The sequence below is a fragment of the Vigna unguiculata genome, chromosome 9 (genome assembly GCF_037176805.1).
Source record: "Vigna unguiculata cultivar grain cowpea cultivar isolate G323 ecotype 2 chromosome 9, ASM3717680v1, whole genome shotgun sequence".
Taxonomy (NCBI): Eukaryota; Viridiplantae; Streptophyta; class Magnoliopsida; order Fabales; family Fabaceae; genus Vigna; species Vigna unguiculata.
Window position 1 is genome coordinate 40,854,697 of NC_140800.1, and position 22,738 is coordinate 40,877,434.

General features: G+C 31.4%; 1 protein-coding gene and 1 pseudogene across 1 annotated transcript; one reads left to right on the forward strand and one right to left on the reverse strand.

Moving 5' to 3' along the window:
- Positions 1-2,112: 2,112 nt before the first annotated feature.
- Positions 2,113-3,842, forward strand: LOC114196305 (molybdate transporter 1 pseudogene; annotated as a pseudogene).
- A 10,303-nt stretch (positions 3,843-14,145) lies between these two features.
- LOC114163981 (Enhancer of polycomb-like transcription factor protein) lies at positions 14,146-20,873 on the reverse strand. Its single transcript, XM_028048405.2, has 5 exons — positions 20,621-20,873; positions 17,818-20,450; positions 15,928-17,664; positions 15,241-15,496; positions 14,146-15,160 (listed from the first exon to the last, which is right to left on the reverse strand). The coding sequence occupies exons 2-5, from the start codon at positions 20,368-20,370 to the stop codon at positions 14,598-14,600; spliced, it is 5,109 nt and encodes a 1,702-aa protein (XP_027904206.1). The 5' UTR covers positions 20,371-20,450; positions 20,621-20,873; the 3' UTR covers positions 14,146-14,597.
- Between the last annotated feature and the right edge of the window lie 1,865 nt (positions 20,874-22,738).

The window sequence follows — 22,738 nt, forward strand, 5'->3', positions numbered from 1 at the left end:
CTATTCTGTAAAAAGGGTTGGGCCTGACCTTTTCGAGGGCCCAAGTTCAGCCCACTTTGGCACCTCAAGACCGCTTTCAGTCACTCACTTCTCTATTCTACCTCATTTCACATAAACAGTTCCCTCCTGTGTCTCCTGTGCTGAAAGCTCTGCTAGGACTTGAACGAACGATTTCAAAAGTTGAACTCTCCTTCTACCACGTAAGTTGATCCCTCCTCTTGGTTCCTTTCGTTTTCAGTTCCTAAGCTCTAGTCTCACATCAATCTCTATAAGTCTAAGTTATTTTCGTACTTTTATGTCTCTTATTTCAGTTTCCTAAGCTGTTGTTGAGCTGTGGTGAGCTTCTGTTAGGGCTATCGTTTCCTTTAGCCTTCTTTTTCCAGGTAAGGGAAGCTAGGTTCTTTTTCGCGTTTTTGAAATATGTGGTTTGTTTTGGTTTCTGTTTCATGCTTAAATGATTGGAAAACGTTAGTTTTGGTATATTTCTGAGTTAGGGGTTCAAATATTCATGAAACTGTGATGTTTGACGTCATTTCTTGTATTCTGATGCGTCGCACAGTCGCTGGGCGACTGTGTATTTTTCTCTGATATACGCAGTTTTAATAAAATTGACTTTTCTGACTCATTAACCGTTGGATTGAGCTCAAATTTTGACATTTGGTTCGTAACATGCTATTTTATGGTTTGACCGGTTGGATCGTGGATTAGATGTGTGTAACTCAAGAAATGTGTCATGCATTACTGCAGTAATTTTGGTTTTGTGATAATAAATTTACTTAGGAATTTTGGTGTAAGAATTATGGTTGTGCGTTATGTTTTATTGTATGGAATTGTAGGCACTTAAATGTTGGCACTCATTTATTTAGGATGAATACTATTTTGTGATATATGTATGTCATGGTATGCATTTATAAAGTATGAGATTAAATGGAATCTTGTTATGTTTGAGTATGAAGTGGAAAACATGACTTGTTTGATTGGTGGTGGTTTGGCATGAGACTTGAATGATTGAGATGACATGTGGAAATTGTTGGTAAAAGAGTTTCAAGGGAAACTCTTAGTGATGGTGGTTAGTGTATATCTTGATATATATAGGAGATGTCTAGATAAAAGAAGTATCCTGAACTCTAAAAATGTCTAGATAAAGGAAGTATCCTGAACTCTAAAAATTATTCACGCTCACATAGAGTAGAATAATTTATGCGGGTGAGAGTGGTAGGAGGTCCTAGTCTTGGGACATATTGGGCCCAAGAAATTAAAGGATTAACCCTGTGTGTGGTTGGGTGATAACCCCTTGCGTCTAGACTCTGCAGAGTTTAGAAACCAACACATGTGCATACTTCGTTTAGAATTATATATCAAGAGTATGAGTATGATCATTGAGTCCTTCAATTGTTTGCTTTCACATGTTTTGGGTGCTTACTGCTTTGCTTGTCTATAACCTGTTTTATAATATGGTTGCTCAATAACATGTTAAATATTTTATCTCTAGCTTATCCTTTTGATTGTGTTTTTCTTATGTGGTGTTTCTTTTTGCGATGATCACCAAATCCATGGTGTGAGCAGACGTGGTGTGAGCAGACGTGCAGATTTTGAAGATCGTTGGGATGATAGAGATGTTGTTGTCTTGTTTTAGGCATGGCAGCTGGAGCTCTTTTGAGCAACTTTTGTCATACCGTTTTATTTATTTATTTTTTATTTTTATTTTTTTGCAACTCCTTGCTCTGTGAACACTCAAGTTAAGCTCATGACCAATGTTTTGTGCCTTAGTACTCTTCCTCTAATAATATTATTGATAACTTTAGGATTATTCTTATATGTTTTCTGTTGGTGCTTCATTTTATACCATAACCCTATAACATTTTATTGATTAGAATTATTCTACTAAATTGGAACGTTATATATAACATCAAATTACTAATTAAACATAAAATTTATAGATAAAATGAGTTACATTAAAATATTTAATTTATCAAACATACTTTAAAAAAATTAGATACTTGTTTTTATGGAAGGTTTGATTTAAACTCTTATGTATTAATATATGAAATATTTTTCTTTCTTCCGAAAACTCTCTTAACAAATCAATGGCAGAAAAACATTGATTTGAAATGCAAACATGTTTTCGACAGTGACACTTGTTTGAACAGTATAAAAGCAGAGTTCCCTTTCACTCTTCTTCTCATGCTCCATTCTTCAGAGCTTAACTCTCACTCCATTTCCATGGCACAACCCTCTCCAACCCCAGACTCAAGTTCCTCCACCGTGCAGAAAGTAAAACGCAACCTCGTCATGCGTTCCACCTGGGCCGAACTAAACGGCGCCATGGGCGACCTAGGCACCTACATACCCATAGTCTTGTCCCTAACCCTAGCAAAACAACTCAACCTCGGCACCACATTGATCTTCACCGGCTTCTACAACATCGTCACCGGAGCCATCTACGGCGTCCCCATGCCCGTCCAGCCCATGAAATCAATCGCCGCCGTCGCCCTCGCCGACCCCACCTTCTCCGTTCCCGAGATCATGGCCTCCGGGATCCTCACCGGAGCCACTCTCTTGGTGCTCGGCGTCACCGGACTCATGCAGCTAGCTTACAAGCTCATTCCTTTATGCGTCGTGAGGGGAATTCAGCTCGCGCAGGGCTTGTCCTTCGCGTTGACCGCGGTCAAATACGTGAGGAAAGTGCAAGACCTCCCCAAATCCAAATCTTTGGAGAACAGGCACTGGCTTGGGTTTGACGGGTTGATTCTCGCCACACTATGTGTTTGTTTTATTGTCACTATAAACGGTGCTGACGAGGACCATGGTTGTCACCGCCAGGATCAAGGTCAAGAAGAATTGAGGCGTGAAACCCAAGTTAGAAGCAAAATGAGGAAGGTGAGAAGGGTTTTTTTCTCCCTTCCTTCTGCTTTTCTGGTGTTTGTGCTGGGTGTGGTTTTGGCTTTTGTAAGAAGGCCAAGGGTTATGCATGAGTTTAGATTTGGACCCTCTTCCATAGAGGTGGTGAAAATGTCTAAACATGCATGGAGGCAAGGATTTATAAAGGGTACTATTCCTCAACTCCCATTGTCAATTTTGAACTCTGTGATAGCTGTTTGTAAGCTTTCATCAGACTTGTTTCCGGGTAAGGATTTCTCAGTGACATCGCTGTCTGTAACTGTGGGGTTGATGAACCTTGTGGGAGGGTGGTTTGGGGCAATGCCATGTTGCCATGGGGCAGGTGGGCTTGCAGGGCAATACAAGTTTGGAGGGAGAAGTGGTGGGTGTGTGGCACTTCTTGGTGCAGCCAAATTGGTGTTGGGGTTTGTGTTGGGGAGTTCATTGGCTCATTTTTTCAACCAGTTTCCTGTGGGGATATTAGGGGTGTTGCTATTGTTTGCTGGGATTGAACTAGCCATGGCTTCTAGGGACATGAACACCAAAGAAGATTCCTTTGTTATGCTCATTTGTACTGCAGTTTCTTTGGTGGGTTCCAGTGCTGCTCTTGGTTTTCTGTGTGGGATGATTGTTTTTGTGCTTCTTAAGCTCAGGGATTGGACCAATGGCAAGCCACTGAATGCTATTTGGAGGCATGAAGACACAAATGAACAAGTGTGAAGGAGAAAAATAGGATATTGAATATGTATCTCATTATCTATATATGCTGTTGCTAATTAATGGGTTATCAGTGTCTTGTAGTGTAAATAATTGCATGACTTAGAATAAATCGTCTCATGCAAGTTTCTTTTTGTTGCCAATTATTCTAGCTTTTTCTGGGATTTGACACTGAAATGTTGAAGTTTTAGTCATGTATTTGTAAGGAAAGAATATAAATATGTAGCTTCTGCTTCAAGTTTTGCTATGGCTCTTATTCTTCTATCTCTGCTTGTATACATGTGTAAAATGGTGAGTATATGTACTTGTGATTGTTTTTTCATTCTCTTATGTTATGTTTACATTCATGACTTCTTTCACCCAATAATTCTTACCTCTGATTTTTTTTTATATAATTAAAAAAATTTATTCTTTTTGTTTATTATATTAGTCCTAATGAAACTAGTTATGTTTTAGTGTGAAAAGATTGTTTTTCTTATCTTATTCTTGGTCTCTTGTGTAGGTAGCATTTCACTAATTAAGTTTGTTGTATTCTTTTTCTTTCATGAGTGTGATATTTTAATATGCATGTGGGGTTGTGTTAATCCATCAAACCATCAAAGAAACTTTTTGTTGCATAATCCCTTTTCAAATTGCTTTTTGGCTGGCATTGTTCACCTGATGCTAATTAATTTCTCTGCTTTTTAAAATTTTAAACTTATTTTACACAATGATAAAAAAAAAAAAAAGGTTTCTCCATGATTTTGGTGCTTACTTTTCGGATACAGCTTTTGGTAGTAATGAGCAAACATAATACAAAAGAAAAAAAAACGTTGACACATCCTATTTTAATAACCAGCCATCAAACACTAATTATATATATTTTTATTTAAAAACATATATTCTAACATATCATTAATACAAGATTTTCTATTGAGATGTTACATACAATATCTGACTTTTACATCGTCTTACATTTAAGAGAACAATAGAAAAACTCTTCATGATGGAAATATATATATATATATATATATATATATATATATATATATATATATATATATATATATCGATTAGTACCATTAAAAAATATGTACTGTTGAGATAGTTAGTTTCTACTTAAACTAACAGAAAAAGGGGTTTTGTGATGCAAGTTATTGAATTTTTAAACTGTGTTATATTTAATTTTTTAAAAATAACACTGAAATATTTTATTTTTAGATTTTTGTTAGCTATTATAAATTTTAATTTTATACATCCTTCAGTAGATGTATGAAAAAACTAAAAAATGAACTTGTACTAAAAAAGATTTAGCCAACTTATTGATTTATTAATGATATTCATGGGTAAAATAATGTGTTCACGAATGAGAAAAAATGTCTCCTACTTTGTGCAAATTGATAGCAAAATTATCAGCTTTTGGAATAAAAGATTTTCCATGCTTTAATGATTGTGGTTTGAAAATCACTTGGTCACATTGGCTAATTAAAAAACAATAAGTGATTGCTTTCAATCTCATCTTATTTGTCCAACGTTTTAAGCCGTAAATATTATTTTTAATTATTTTGCTTTTCGAAAAAAATAGTATTAATAATATTGTTCACTCGTCATGTCTCTTGAATATATAATCATAATCGAATTCATGTGTATAAATGGAATAATATCAATTGAGAGACATTATAGTTCAAATCTAGGTATTTAATGGGTTTTTAAAATTTATTTTTTATTAGATACTTTGGTTTTAGAATAAAGAAAAATAGTATTTTGGAATACTTTTCTTTTCCATATTCTATTATATATAAGTACCTCAGCATGTAGTGGTATGTCTTAAAAATAATAATAGTTTCGAAAGTTTTTGTGTGTAGACACTTTATTCTTATTCCATGGAATATTTTTCTTCTTTTTTTCATATTACTTTTTTATATTAATAATTTAATTATGTTTTTTAACTTAAAGTACTAATGTATATTATTAAAATGGGTTGAAGAATGAATATTTTTATAACGTGACAGAAATCACGTAAATTTAAGAAAAAAAAAACATGAAAAGCACCTCTGAATTGACATTAAAAACCATTTTTTCCACAATTATAAACATAATAGTATAATCAAATTCAAAGTTAAAAAAAAAAAATTGAAGTGGATTTAAGTTCAGACTTTTGAATTGGGGAAGAAACTGGACTAATGTTTTAACAAAGGAACACAAATGAAATTCGGTAATTGATTGTGGTTTATGTGTGAAACTATAAATATATTAAGAATTAAAATAAGAGTATAATGTTGTGAATAAGCATGCACTTTTGTAAGTGGTACTAGTGCTGTATTTGACCTATGCTGCATTATTAGGGATCCTAATGTTTTGTGGTCAAACAGCAAAAGTCAAGAAGGTGTAGGTCCGACATTAATACTCGGAGAGACACTTTTGTTTTAGTTTATATTTATTTTAGGTTAAATTATTTGGTTATTTTATTTGTTAAGTAATATCAATTTAGTTTTTAAGTTTTTTTTTTTTTAAATTTGATCCTCATTTTCTTAAAAATGATTAAAGTTAGTTGTTACCGTCAGTTTGATCAAACGGGGTTAAAGTCAACTACGTGTCAATTTCTTTTTTTTTTTAATTTTTTTTAATTTTTTACACGTATTGTCACGTGTCAAAATCATTCAATTTTGTCCTTATATTAATTTTTAGTTTCAATTTTTGTAAAAATGAAATAATAGTGTCTCTCATTAGATTGAGATTCAATTTACTTTTTTATAAATCTTATGGTATATTCTTATTAAAATTAATATTTTTATTAAATATTTTTAGAAATATTTTAAATTAACTTTAAATTCTATACAAAATATTAAACTTTTATTTTGTTTTAAACTTAAAATTTAATTCCTAAACTTATGTGTGACAAGTTTGTTGATTTTTAATCTTTACTGAGTTTGTATAATATGATACACTTATATCTTTATATACGATGATAAAACTGTTAATTGTTGAAATTAAATTTGGAGTTTAATTTTATTTAATAATAAAACTATAAAAAAAAAGTTTGTTCAAACCATCGCTCTCTTCCGCTCAAATGCACAAAAACAAACGAATGATACAGTCGTTCGCCATCGTTCTTACACAACAATGCGTAAATCCTCGGTTGCTATCACTCTAACACATGAGAATATTTAATATAATTAAATATTCAAAATTCAAGCTAAATACCATTAATTTTAATTTTAATTTGAAGGTTATTTTGATACAAAACAATAAATATTAGCCCTTAACATATATAAATCAGTTAAGAATTATATTATTATGTGTAAAATAAGAAAAGTAAATGTTTACACAAAAATGTATCCTCTTTATAATATATATATATATATATATATATATATATATATATAATATTTAAAAAAAATTGATTATCACATTAATATTAAAAATAAAATTATAAAATATTACCTTTCTTAATATGATTTTGTTTTTAGATACTTTTTTGAATAACAAATATAAATATGTAAACCTTCTTCAAATTCATCTGAACAATTCTCACCTGAATACAAACAAATCGAAAATATAGTTATTTGTAAGAAAAAAAATTGTTATTTACTTTGTCTAATATATACTGTGTTAAAACATAGTATTGTTTATGATAAACACGTCATCTTTGTTATCTCGTGTAATAATGTATTACATTATTTTTTATGACACTTGTTCACTATTATTACTATTACATTTGAGGTCTGTATATAGAACATTTGTTTGTTATTTTATTTACATGTATTTTATCAGTGTATGTATGATATATATTTCAGTTAATACGCAATAGTTTTTCTTTTTTCGTGTTTAATATTGCTTGAACATAATGCATATGTTGGAAAAGAGAACAAAAAACACTTATATGAATTTGAACATGGTCAAAAGGTTTTGAATTATAAGAAAACGAGAATATTGATATAATTTAACTATGACAACCTTTCCGAGTTTCGATATTAATGGGTAGAGATGTCAACGGAACGGATAGGATACGGATAGTAACTCTCTCGTACCCTACCCGCTGGATAAATATTTGTTTCGTACTTGTACTCACATCCGTGCGGATACCCGCATATCTTTTTAATATTCATAGATATCCGCGAATATTTATAAAAGAAAACTTTAATGTTTAATAACAAACTTTAATCATAAATTCAAATAAAAATACAATACGTAACATTTATAAATTTTAAACAAAGTGAAAATAACTCATTTTAAACAAAGTGAAAATAACTCATTTAAACAGTGTTGAATGACAATTTATAAATAAGTGAAGATTTTTTAAAATCAATTGATAAAAAATAATTATTCAAGGTCAATGTAATGTTTTAATAATTCTTTTTTAATTTAAATTAGAGTATAGCGGGTACAGGTATCCACGGATACGAATACTATGATAATCGTACCCATCCCGTTAACAAACAGATATAAAAAATATGCGTATATTCATTACTTGCGGATATCCATTTTCAATATCTATTTTCTACTTGTTAACAGAATTTATCTATAAATATCCATGGCATGTACAATTTTTTTTTTTATCTCTATTTGAGTCATAAATATTTTATATAAGAAAGTCAAGACATTATTACGTGGATCTAAACTCTTAAGATAATATGTATGTGGATTTTATTTATTATATACTGTTATTTAGGCTCATTCTTACTTAATATAAAACCAAACTCGTATTTAAAATTTTAACAAATATGATTAACAAAGGAAATGGTTTTATAATCTTGTATTTTGAAGGTAAGGCACCAAAAGAAGTTGCGAAGGAACACAAAAATTATTATCAAAGTATTAAGTTCAATTAATATTTGTAGATGAAGTACTTTACGTATAAACTTTAATTGAAAGAAGGATTGTATTTGATTAATATGACAAATTAATAACAATAGTGAAACAATTAACATGTTTTAACAAGATATTGAATAATCTTGAGGATATTGAAATGGAATTTGATGATAGATATAAGGCTATATATTTCTTCTTAACGCTTTAAAAAAAAACACTTTAAAGTTTTTCAAGAATAAATTAATATTTGAAAATGATTAAATTATATTCCAAAATAAATGCAAGTGTCAACCAAAAAGAAAGATCTCTAAACCCTTTTGAGAATCTAAGAAAATGGTAATGGATTAATTTAACTTTCTCAAAGTTTAAGAACAGGAAAAAAAAAGGGAAAAAACTTATGTAACTTTAAAAAAAAAGTAAAGGAGAATCAATCATTTAATAATTAAATATTCCAAAAGAAAGTAAGTTTATTTCAAGAAATATTATCTGTAAAGGGGAAGAACTTCTCAATTTTTTTTCAATAACATAATTATGTCTATAGTGTACACTTCAAAGGAAAAAAAAAAAACTAGAAGAAAATTTAACTTTCCATTCTTAGTTAATAAATGAGTTCACCTTTCCCATTTAGATATGAAGATTTCATATGGTTGAATTATTATAGTTTGACAAGTAGCTACACCGTGATTTATTTTGCTAAACAATTATTATCCAAGAAATGTTGCCATGACGTATACCATTACTAATAGTATAAATGTTGTTCTCCTTTTTCTATAGTTTTTATTATCTCATACATGCCAATGATAACTACAAAATAATTGTTTATATGATATAGTGTCGTAACTAAGATTCTTTATTTATTAACACGATTAGGGTTTCTATGCTCTAATGGACTAATAAATGTAGCCACATTCACCATATCAAATCTTTATATTATACTTCCTTTTTATAGTTTAACAAAGTCAATTACTTATCATATCATATATGATATTGTTATTATACAATAAATATAAAATTTTCATAAGTGTTATTACAATTATATTTTGAATTATTAACTAAATATTTAATAGTTTTTTTAGTTCTATATTTATGTACAATAATAATAAATTAATATTTTTATATTATTTATTGTTGACTCAGTGATGTCTCTACGTTCTTTTAAAAGATTCAATGCGATTATTTATGATATATTAAAACTAACTTCATTTAGAAGATAATAATAATAAGTGTCCATACTCATTAATTATCCTCTTCTTTTACATATTTATTATTAATCCCAAAGATGAAACAGAAAGAATAATGTTAACTTATAGAAGAAGTTGTCGCATTGAATCCTTTAAACAAAAATACAAGGAATAAAATCAAAGATTAAATATGTTTTTGGTCTTTCAACTTTTAGTAAAAATTAAAATTAGTCAATCTCTAAAATTTTGGTCCAATTTAGTTCACTAACTTTATAAGTGCATAAATTTAGTCTTTATAACCAAATTTTGTTAAGTTTATTTGACGTTTCAAATGCATTTCATGATTGTTTCTTAGCTCACATTGAAGTAAAAATGTGTCAAACAATTACTCAAATGATATCATGAAATGCATTTGAAACATTAAATAAACTTAACAAAAATTTTGGTAAAAATGACTAAATTCACATAGTTTTAAGGTTGGAACTTAATTGGATCAAAGTTTTAGAGAGTGACTAATTTCAATTTTCATAGAAGTTGAGGAACCAAAAACATATTTAACCCAAAAATCAATTATTATTATTATATAAATATAGAAAAAAATGATATTAAGTCATAATTAAATGAATTCAAAGAAGAAAAAAAATAGAAAAGATAATTTCAATGCACAAAAAACTCGTTAAAACAAATAACAGTGCTAAATTCTAATATCTTTATTCGAACCATAACAAAATTTGTCTAGTGTCAATTAATTATTATACATCAATGAATAGCCCTTTTTGCGTTCACTCATTCTCTAAGTGATAATAATGCACTCTAGCAAGGTGTGGAATAAAAGAATAAAGATTATGAACATATGATATGGTTTGAGATTGAGAGATATGGTTTAGGGTTTAGGTCAAAATAAAAGATTAACCACTTAAAATGCCCATAATCGTATTAAAAATTTCAGATAGTTAATCTCCTACTCTGCTAGGTTACCCTAGACTTCTATTCATCCACTTTTCATAAAAATTGCAAATTAAGATCAAAATATTAACAAGATATAGAACACAATATCTTAAAACGAAGGTAAAAGATGAACTAATGCCTCACATATTATGCAAAATCCATCAAAATTTAATCAAATGTGAAAGAAAAAAATATTACAAAAATCATAAATAAAATGGATTTTTTTTTTATCAACAAAAAATAAATTAATTAAAAAAGTACTTGAAAAATGTTTTATCTCTCTCAACTAATTATGTATTTTTTTAGAAGGATTAGAAGACCCTTAAATATCCTACTATAATTTATTTATTCTTTGTCTCTCTCTCTATATATATATATATATATATATATATATATATATATATATATATGTCTTCAATATCTCCATTGGTTGTCGACTTAGATTTATTTTGTAACTCATGTTTCAGGAACATCAAATAAAGAAAAATAGTAACTTTGTTTTTTGTGTCATGGAAAAATTGCCTGCCATATTGTAATTAATCAGTTAATGTCTTTTAATTATTATATAAAGTTCGCTTTAACTTTTTTTTTATATATATATTAAGGAAGAAAACCTGGCTCTTTTATTTGGTCATATAGAATTTCATTAAATGAATGAGAACAAATACTTATTTGTTGTGTTAAATATTCATTTTTTACATTACAAAGACCCACTTATATTTCTAATAATTACAATTTTTTTGTCTTTATTTTAAAATTTAAATAGGAATTGTATACCATAATAACTCTCATAAGTTATAACAAAACAAATTGTCATGTCACAATGAATCTAATTATTTTTTGAAATATTGTTTCTTATTGCGTCAAATTTTTTCATTTGGTTTTAAATATTTGATAAATTTATATATTTTTAATTAAATTTTATTAAAGAGTACTTAAAATTTATACATTTTTTAATTGAATCTATGTAGTTTTATTTTTCTATTAACCCGGAAGACACGTGTTACTTTGCATCATCATTATTTATGTTTCTTGAATATTTTCATTTTAATATCTAATGAATAAAATTTATGGTGTTTAATTTTTTATATTTTTTTAATTGAGTTTCGGTTATGATTGAGATTATATAACTATTTGATTTTATAGTTTCAAATAAAATACCATAAAACAATAAATAAAACGAAACTCTAAAATTGTAATTATCTTTACCAATCATCATTTCATGTCTCCACATATTTCATTTGATTTTTATTTCAATATTTAATTTATCAAATAAACAATGTTTTTTTTTTTAAAACTAATTAAAATTTAAAAAAATATTTTCGTCATGTATTACCTAATTTGTAATATTTTGCTTGAGATTATAAAATTAAACAGAAATATCATTATAATTAGTAAGAAAGATTCAATTAAAAAATATAAACTTTTAAAAACTTTTGTAACTTTTTTTTACTAAAAAAATATATTAATTACAAAAAAACTTGAATCTTAATTAAAATATTTATCAGTATTATTATTATATATAACTTTACATTAACTTGTATATATTGTATCATAACCATGCTCTATCATTTTAAGATTTTTGTCAAATTTTGTGTCCATATTGTATATGCACCATATGTTTTGTGCATAATGTTGAGAGTAAAGTTTATTTATTCTCTATACTTGTTCCTATAATTTGAATGTATCTGCATTTGTCTTGACAAATTTGGAGCATAACATCTCTGAAATGAATTGGAATTGGTCATTCCCTTCATTATGTTGTTTTAATGGCATAATATAACATTTCAATCATGGATACACCATATGCAAAGAAAATGCTTCTAAAAACAATCATTTCTTACTTCTCATTGAACCGACTTTCGTCACAATCATTTGTTCAATAGACAGACACCAATCAAATATGAAAATCTTAGGTCACAACAACATAAAATAACTGCAAAAACGTTTACACCATAACTTTTCATGACATTGGTGATGTCATCTCATCATTTTTATGGAGAATTAAACCCTTACACAAAAATTATGATTGAAACATGTTTCACTACAAAAAAAATAAATAAATAAATACTTCATTTATAACTCATTTTAGAGACTGTTAATTGCCATAATGACAAATTTGAATACTAATTTACACAATAAAAAGATATTAATTTCTAAAATAATCACTATTAATAACAACAATAAAAAATAAATGTAATTTAATTAGATTAAATTTAACATAAAATCTAAATCAAACCAAATCAATATTTTATAATTTATTTTAAATTAATTTTGGCCTTTTTATTTTTACAAAAAAAAAATATTATCAAATTTTAAAAAATATTATTAAACATTTTATAACTAAAAAATGTGCTCTTCTTATAGTTATTGATATATGTCTAATTAAGTTTTTTTCTCATCATCATAAGTAAAATGCATAATTATATAGTCGATAACTTGAATATGAATTTTGTATATGTTTCCGAAAAATATAAATATGTTATGATAACAATATAATCAAATTGAAAAATTATTTTCAATAAATATACCCATCTATGTTAGTTGTTAATTAACTCTAAATATGTAACATTGCATTAAAAAAAAACGTCTTATTTTATCGAGTTCGGTTCTTAATTTTTAATCCAAAATTTGAAACTAATTATTCAATTACTTATATTTTTAAAAAAAATGATATATTTTTAAACATATTATTTTTAAGAAAAAAATTTGACATATCCAAATCTAAAATCCAAAATAAACGGTATATCGTATGCAAATATCTCTATCCATGGCCAACGAATTTGGGGTAAATGATGAGCTAGTTTTCCAAAATTATCTTGTATTAGACACTATACCAAATTATCATAATTCACACTTGAATAAATGAGTTTAAAACTAATAGCATTCATTTTGGTGAAACAAGTTCTAATATTATACTAAGCATTCCCATCTATATTCAAAGGTTAAATGAGCATTAGATAAAAGGAATAAATAGTTGATTTAATATATTATTTTCATATAAGAAAAAATTATCAATAGAATTTTTTTTCTTACTTTTATTTGAAGTCGTTTAGAGAATTAAACACGTATTTTATGCGTTTAAAACCATTGTTAAAGTTAAATTTACACTTAATTATATATTAAAAAAACTAATAAAATTAAAATTTTTGGACTATTTTTTTAGTTTCTTATACGTCAATCCCAAAAAGAAAGTAGAGGTGCAAGAGTATAATGGTGCAGAAAGTAATTATATGCACTTAGCTAACTCAGATTACGCGAAGCTTTGGACCAAATGGTTGCTTCTGACCCAAAAACAATGGTCACATTTCAAACCAAAGATTGTAACTATCACTGAAAGCCAGACATTAAATCAGTACCTTCGGAATCGGATCTTCTGCATTGGGTGCTGTTTCAACTAGCATCCAGTTGTTGATACTCCTAAAATTTTGTATTTATAAACCAGATCAATTTCTATGATTCAGATATTTTATGGTTAAACTTTCCAACAGGATCCCTAATCTTGAAATAAAAGTTCTTGCAGTAGACACATTTGATAAAAAACCCAACCAAGATAAAAGACTAGCCATATACGAAAAATATAAACTGGTTTGCCTGCAAGACAAATTTCTTTCGATGATCCTTGTGGTGAGAAAAAAGGGAAATTGCGTTACTATCTGGCGAATTATGTGTCCAGTTATGACATAAATAGAACTGCAATTCCATGGAAGGTGGTGTCGTATTATTTGGCCGATTTCTATTTTCATATTTAACATTTGAAACTGAGGTCAAGGGGAAAAAATTCTGTACAAAATATAGGCAGCCAAAATTCCATAGATCCATACCACGCACTGAACTAGGCATAGCTGGGGAAGGTGCCGGAAAACCGTGCAAAAGAGTTGCACTTTGAAGCAACAAAATCTACTCCATCCCATTGATATCAGCTCTCACGGCTTCAAGTTCAGCGCCATTAACAAAGTCGAAGGAGTTGCTTTGTCTGGTAAACTCACTGCTGAGTCTACTTGCTGCCGGCCTCCATGCAGCTCAATTGCAAACTGGAGGGATCCATGAAGTTATCAGAGTCAGACATTCATGTTTTATCTACCCATCACCATTGGAATCTTCAGAAGCTTTCATTGCTTCAGCGGTCACAAGAGCAACCACAGCCTTGTGAATTGCTAGATCCGCTCTGTAGAGCAATCTCTGAGCTCTCTCTCTCTTCATTCTGGCTACGTTAACTGCATGCTGAGCAGCTCCCGAGGCATCACGCATTCTAAGTTCATACAGATCTGTACCATCACTTTGATCAATCCCATGTCTCTGAGGACCATCCAAGAGGTATTGCCTGTGGCCTCCTGCCAAGTCATAATACCCCACATTCCACCTACCATCCCCATTTCTCTTCCCTGAAGATGAAATTCTCTGACTATAGGAATCATTGTGAAACCCAAATGATCCAAATTTCCTTGACTTGTGTCTGTTATATTTGGGTATATGATTCCTGTCATAACGGTTGTTTATAGAATAATATCCCATGCTGCCAACGTCTCGGGGTGAGAATATCGGAGAGATTTGGGGCAATGGGGAATCATCCACCGAATCATAACTATGACCTGGGAATGCAAACTTTTCATCACCATATACCAACCCATTGAATCTTCGTCCTGAGGACACACCAAACAGATGTAAGGAGAAGTGCATAAGTTGTTCAAAATGTTAATCATGTCATGAATGAAATACTCACCGTAAGGATGGAATCCATCCTGTTCATACAGAATATTGTTTGAATGGCCTGAGACCGATATTTTCTTTTGTGATCGATGTTTTGACCCTTTGTTTGGTACTTCCAAACCTCTTGGTTTCAAACAGAAAGCAAACATAGCTGGCTTCTCCACAGCCACACCCTTGTCCAAGCACCCATTAGAAATGGGAATATTATTCTTCGTCACGGAAACTTCCCACTCCCTCAATTCATGTTGATATCTTTCCCATAGAGGTGGCTGAATAGAGCATAAACAAGTAGAGGTAAATTTTCAACCTTGATAACGTGCCTAAATATCGGTGTTCGAAAGAAACAGACAATGTTGAAACGAAACAAAAGGTAAATTGCGTAATACCACCATACTTAAGATAATCAATTGCAAAATCACAACGTTAAAATACATCTCAATCAATAGGTAACAACTAAAAACACCTAGCATTACGTTCGGCTGGCCTTCAGCTTGCTGATAGGTACAACTAGGGCAAATAAGTAAAAAATAATCCACTGCCACGCACATTAAAATCCCTTCCCCTTTACTTCTCTATCCCCCTTCCTATTCACGTGTAAAGCTAGTGTATCATTCAAAATGTCATTAATCAGTACCAGTGTAACATTCCTAAAGCAGAATGATAATATCATAAATTACATTGGTTATCTTTTAGAATGTACCTGAAAATGTCGTATTAGCGGCATTCCCTTCTTCTGCCTTTTCTGCTGCCAGTATTCATAAATGATTTTGGTTACACAGAAGGGCCCAACATCAACAGTCAGTTCCTCTATTTCAGTTGGAGTAAAATGATCACGCTGCTGAGCATATGCAGCCTTCTCAAACATGTCCATTGTTTTCTCAAACATCTCATCGGAGATCCCATCCAAGAAACCATTATCTTTCTCAGAATTTTGAATAGTCAAAATCCACTGCTCATCTTCACTATCCAAATCATATAATACATGCAATGGATTCAGAGCCATCTCTACATCTGTTTCAACTTGTCGAAAATATTTAGAGCCACGAACAAAAGTAGCTTCTGCTTCATTATCATAACTTTCTTCTATCAAGACAACACCAGGAATAGGTATATTTTTAACTGAAGCAGCACGGATGTTCTGGTTGTAGCATTCCTCATGCATCTCCTTGAAAACAGCCCACTGACTCCGATCAGGAAATTCTAAGATCCAATCCTTCCCTCCTTTCCACATCATAGCATGAGTGTAACGATTTGTTGATCCAGTCTGCAGAAACTGATGTGCTTTGTATGAATACCTTGTAATACCTGCAACTTTTACAGAAAGTTTCCACTCGTTATGATCAAACAATTCTAGTACAACTCGAGCACCGGATTCTCTCCACCCCTTATCACCAAGGGTAATCAACACATTAGCACCACACGATAATGACTCCAGATTCTTTTCAGGACTCCTAGCAACATCCAATGATTTCTTGTCATTAGCCTTTCTAATTCGCTTGTGAGGCAACCCTCTCTGTCTCTGATAATGGCTTCTGTGCCTCGAATTGTAATCATACCCAGAAATAGGCACTGAATAAGATACTTGTGTCCTTGGTTTCTTAGGTCCACTGCTTAAACCATTGTGAAGAGAATCACCCTTCACATCAGACCACCCATGAGACTGGAATCCAAAAGATGAGGAATTATTTCTGTTCCGGTGCCAAGAACTTCTGGGAGCTGTTGGGTTGGGGCTGAGACTGACACCTCCATTTGCATTCCAGGAAAAATCAGAAGAGTGTTGAGCATCACGCAAATCACCATCACAAGATTTCTCAAATTGATTGACAGAAGGTATTTGAACACTCAAATCGCACAGGAAAGAATGAGAATCATCATTCACTTTAATCTTATCAGATAAAGAATTTGAAGGAAAAGAATGGTCAAAGTGACATGTTTGCCAGTCTGGTAACTGAACATTCCGATGCTTCTCAGAACAATCCAATATGGAAGTTCTATCAGCACTACGATCAATATTCTGGTAATTTTGGGAGAGAACTTGACCACTGCCATTAGATGGACTAATTAATAAATCAGGCTTGGCACAAGTCAATCCATCACGCACAGCATCCTTTGACAAAGTAATCATATCTTTCTTCACATTAAATTCTGCATTTCTGTTAGAGCAATCATCGATGCTAGAGCAGTCATCTGTCATCGGACCACAGTCTTCCTCATCATCTACCAGTGCATGATCACAAAAGCTAATATGAGCTACTGACTTTTCCATCAGCAACTTCAAATGTAAACTAATAAAAAATGTAGGTGCAGCAGCAAAAGAAAGTGAAAATGGAGGAATCTTTCTCTTGCCAGAGTCAGAATATTCACTGGTATCAGCCTGAGATAACTCTCTGGAAACACCCATAACGTTAATCCCTGGCCTAATCCTCTTCTGCATGACCTGTTCATGCAAAAAATCCAACACAACTCAAATAGCAGTGACTGGGGGTTTTGGCAGTATACATTATTAAATATAGCACAGATAATCTTGAAATGAGGTGAAAGACACGGAGTTACCAATCAGAAAACATAATAACAAAATTGGAGAAAGTACCTTGACTAAGGGGTTCCCTCTGATGGACGTAATTGGATACTCACTAGATTGGTTTTGAAGCGCCTGGATGTTGTCATATGTGCATTCGGAGAGATGGAGCTGCTTACCGAGTAAGCAATGTCTCTGAAGTTTTGAATCTAAATACATCCATTTTGTATTTTTCACTCTCGAGAAATTGTAAAATGTGAACACAAGAGGCTTCCTTATACCATAAACACTAGAAAACCTGAATCGGATCGATGTAGCAGGCAACTGCACGTCAATATACTTCCCCTGTTCAGCAGGTTGATGAAATAACCGAAGGACACAAAAGACAAAGGCTGCAGCCATCATCAAGCAGCCTTCAAATAAGAGAAACCTCAATCCAGCCACATTGTCAACAAAAAGCATCTCCAAATGAACTCTTGGCCACAGGCTCATAACTGTACCATACTGAAGTAGCAGAATAGCACGGAACAGCCACAAATTCTCTAATTTGAACGAGCCATTCAACACAGATTGTATTGGATACTTTAAGCCAAACTTGAATGTTGCTGAACCAGTTTCCAAAAAAATTTTAAAAACCCCCCCATTATGTGTGTAACACAATGGTCCCTCCATCTCACCCCTCCCATCATTGGATTCTTTTACATCCATAGGCCCACCAGCCACAGGATCCAAAGAAATGGAACAAGATGCAGTTGTGTTAACATGTTTATCTTCAGAAATATGTGGTGACATTGGGGTTGGCTTACGAAACCGCCTTCTAAAATAAACAATAGGTCGTTTGTCATCTTTAGGGCAATTGAAGCTTTGCAATGGAGACTTACTCCCAAAGTTATCACCTAATTTATCTTCTGATACAGAATCTCTGGAAAAGCTGCTTTTCCCATCCCTCGGGGAACTCTCAACTAAGGGCCTCCCTGTTTTCACAGCTTCATTGCTTAATGATGAGGCTGTACTTGGAAGTGTAATAGGATTTTTCTTTCTCTTAACCCCATTAAAGGCAGAAGATTTAAACCGATGGGAAGATCGAGCCAACCAAGAGATTATAGGCTCTGTGTCCATACAGCTTTCACCACAACTGTTATTCTCAGTAATCACATCTCTTATTTGCCTTTCTTTGCTGGACAGGCTTCCCTTTTGCTGGCTAGGGCTTTTAGTTTTCCTTACTGCTCTTTTTTTCCCTGCTTTTCCAGGAACTTCACTTGGAAGTAGCAGGAGTTTGAACCTCTCTGTTTCGAGATTAATCCACTCTTCTTCCCGATCATCATATTTGATATGATGACACTTTGTTTCTTTGTTATAGTCATCAACAAGACCATGATACCAAATTTGGTCCAAAGGCCAAAACACCTTAATTCTCTGGTTCAGTATCCAATGTTTATCTAAGTCACCTAATGAAATTTCATAAAAGTGCCGCCTCTTGCGGGAACGACCTTTTTCATTGTATTGTTTCCTCGGTCTCAAGACTCTGCCAGCAGTATCAACTGATGCTGATTCTGAACCTGAATGAGACTTAGACGCACAACTATCAATATTCCGACTAGAAGAGATCAAAAAGGACAACCCATTTGATGATGGCAATGTAGAGGGCTTACTACTTGAACAAAAGCCGGCATAATTTGGATCAAATCGTGAAGACAGCATCCTTGCTGCATTCTCTTCAAGATTCTCCTCTTCATCTTCCCGCAAATAATCAGATATTTTATTAGCATCAATCAGAGGCTTAACCTCTTTGGCAACTTTATTTCTATCAGGAGCCAAAGACTTTTGCTTGTAGTCAGATGTTTTACTATCATCAATCAGAGGTCGAACCTCCTTGGCAACCCTGCCCCTATCCGGAGCCACAGCCTTTTGTTTGTAATCAGATGTTTTACTACTATCAATACGAGGCTTAACCTCCGTGGCGACCCTATTTCTATCTGGAGCAAATGCCTTTAGCTTTCTGTCCTTCTTCAGTGACTTCTTTGAGGAGGAATCACCACTCTTTACAGCAGATTTACTTTTAGTTCCCTTAAACTCATCAAAATCTCGTTTGTGTTTGATCTTTGACGATTCAATCCCCCTGTCCAAATCATCACTACTTAACTTATGTATCTGATCACCATGGCCACCTGTATTACTAGACTCTCTAGCCAACTTCGGAGACAAACCAACTTCAATTTTCCTTCTCCCCACAAAATCCCTCCTTCGCTTTGGAATGTAAACATTTTCATCAAAACATAGCGAGCCTTTATTCAGCACAGTATTGCTACCTGATCCCTGCTTTGGCTCCAACTTTTGTTCGCACAATTCCTGCCTGCCAGAACCAAACCCTTTCTGAAATTCTTCATCGACAACCTTCTTGTTGAGAGTATCAGCATTCTCTAAGCTACTTAGAGACACTTCCTTTCTGGTCTTCTTTTTCTTGTTCGTATTTTCATAAACACCCCCAGGATGACTCCCTTTCCTCTTTAAGCCCTTCTCTGGACTCTCTTTTTTCAGTTTTGGTTTATACAAACTCTTCAGATCCAAAGATCTCGATTTTTTGGGAATTGCAGTACCATGGGTGGTCTCCTCTCTATCTTCCATGTACAATAAGCAGAACAGACCGAGACTCTACAATGTTCACATTCCATCATACATGACTGTGCGCTTTTTCAGATCTGTGACTACAACCACATGAAAAATCACAAAAAAAATCCTTCAACCAACGAAAAAACTAATATCACAATAACCATTTCCACCACGCACTGGACTAATTGCATTATAAAAAAAAAAAAAAAAAAAAAAACATACGAAACATATTAGCTATAAAATCATAACCAAATCACACACATACCTAAACCAACAACACACCACGACACAGTCGATTCCTCCCCAAAACTCGGCGATCACGATCACGAAACATGAATTAGGGTTTGAATCCGACCCAGACGATTTAAAACCCCCAATGGAATCCCCAATTTTGAAATTAAATTCACCGACAAATTCGATTTCTACGTGTTTATATTTTGTTTCAAAACCCGCGAGAGACGCACGAGAAGTAGGGTTTCTTTTGGTTAGGCAAGTAAGGGTTTTTAGATTGAAAAAATACTGAAAATAATAACTAATGGAAATGGTAAATAGCATGAAAACACTCCAACAATGATTTGGCTCGACACGTGGCTCACTAAAGTCCACTTGATGGAAAATCTTTTGCATGGGGCTACGATTACCTGCTCGAGGCGTACCATTAGAAAATGGGAGTGACCTTTTTGAAAACGTGCGATGGTGATAGGAACGGCTAGGATTGAACTTGTTGACCCAAAGGGAACGAAGATTCCATAAGGTTCCAGAGGTTGCACGAGGCATGGGCGATAGGATTTATGCACACCGCCTATTCACGAGAAAATAGAAAGTAAAATAAATTTGGGTGAAATATCGGAAATGCCATCGAGGTTTTTCAGTTCCACTCCACGACGACCGCTCAAAGATGAAATAAATAAATATGTTTTTGAAAATAAAGAATACATAAATGTTCACTTTATTTCTTTATTTCTTTATTTATTTATTTATTTTTACTAATACTTTTACAATCCTTTGGTTTAAAATTTGTGTGTCCTTTTAGCCCATTTTTAACATCTTCGGGACTATTATAAATTATTGATGACCAAAAAAAACTCGGAAAATAAGTATAACTGATGTGTACAATTTTATAGAATCAAAATTATGCTTAACTAAAAAAAATACAAATACTAACAAATTTCAAAATAGTAGGATAATCGTGTTGTCATTACATTATATAAAACTTTTATATGGTATTCGTGAACTAAAACACATTTCAAAATTAATTATTTTATCATATGTTTATATCGTATCTCAAATATTGTTTATAGCAGATAATGATTTGTTGACTAATATAGTCACAAAAATATTTATTCCGAAAGATAAATCGATTCTAAAAATAGTTTTATCTTCTGAAATTTGCTAGAAAATGATTAATTAAAATATGTATCTTCTGACTATATCGAAAACTAGGATGTTATTGTATTATTAGCTAAAATATTTTTCTTCTCGTATTACTTTGAGTTATTTAATTTGGATCAATTAAATCTTTATTTTTTTACTTGATTTAATTAAATTATTTCAAATTTGCGTTAAGTTGTATTCATTCATGTCATTTATGATGTTTTAAATTTTTTATTTATTTAATTTTTTTCACCCATCAAGTTTTTATTGTCACATGACAAATTAATGACATGTACCGGACTAACCCAACATATCAAATGTGATTTCTTCATGAAAGTTTATAAAATTTAATTAATTTTTATATTTAAAATTTTGATTTAGTTAAGTCTCAATTTTTTATAATAAAGTAAATCTGTATTTTTAAAGTAAAATTAAATTAGTAATAAAATTTAATTATAATTCGTAAATACGTGTTAAAATATTTTTTTTAGTTTATACATTAACTAAGAATAAAATTTTTGATTTCTATAAAATAAAGCGCTCGATAAGAGTAAACATGAATATATGGTACTTTTGTTTAATGAGCTTATAATTTTGAAAGTTTTTTTTAGTGTTGATGATACTTCGGGTTGTTTTCCTTTAACCCATTTTAAAGAGGAAGATCATAAACCAACTAAATTTGAGAATCAAGCATTTATGAGTAATATTATTGGTCTCAATGAATTTCGGACATAACTAGGGTGTGAACGTAATTCATGTTACAACAAAATTGTATGAACAAGTATGAGATTTAAAGAATTATTTTATCAATAATGAACATTGTGATTTACAAAATTATGAATACAAATTTTGACATGCATGATCACGATTAGAGAAAAAAAAAACACATAAAGGTCGGTGCAACAAACAATGAAGCTTTATAAGTTTTAGAATCAACACATAAATTATGAAATTTTTTATAAGATGTAATAGTCAAAGTAAAAACCCCAATATAGGAGTTTTCTCACCT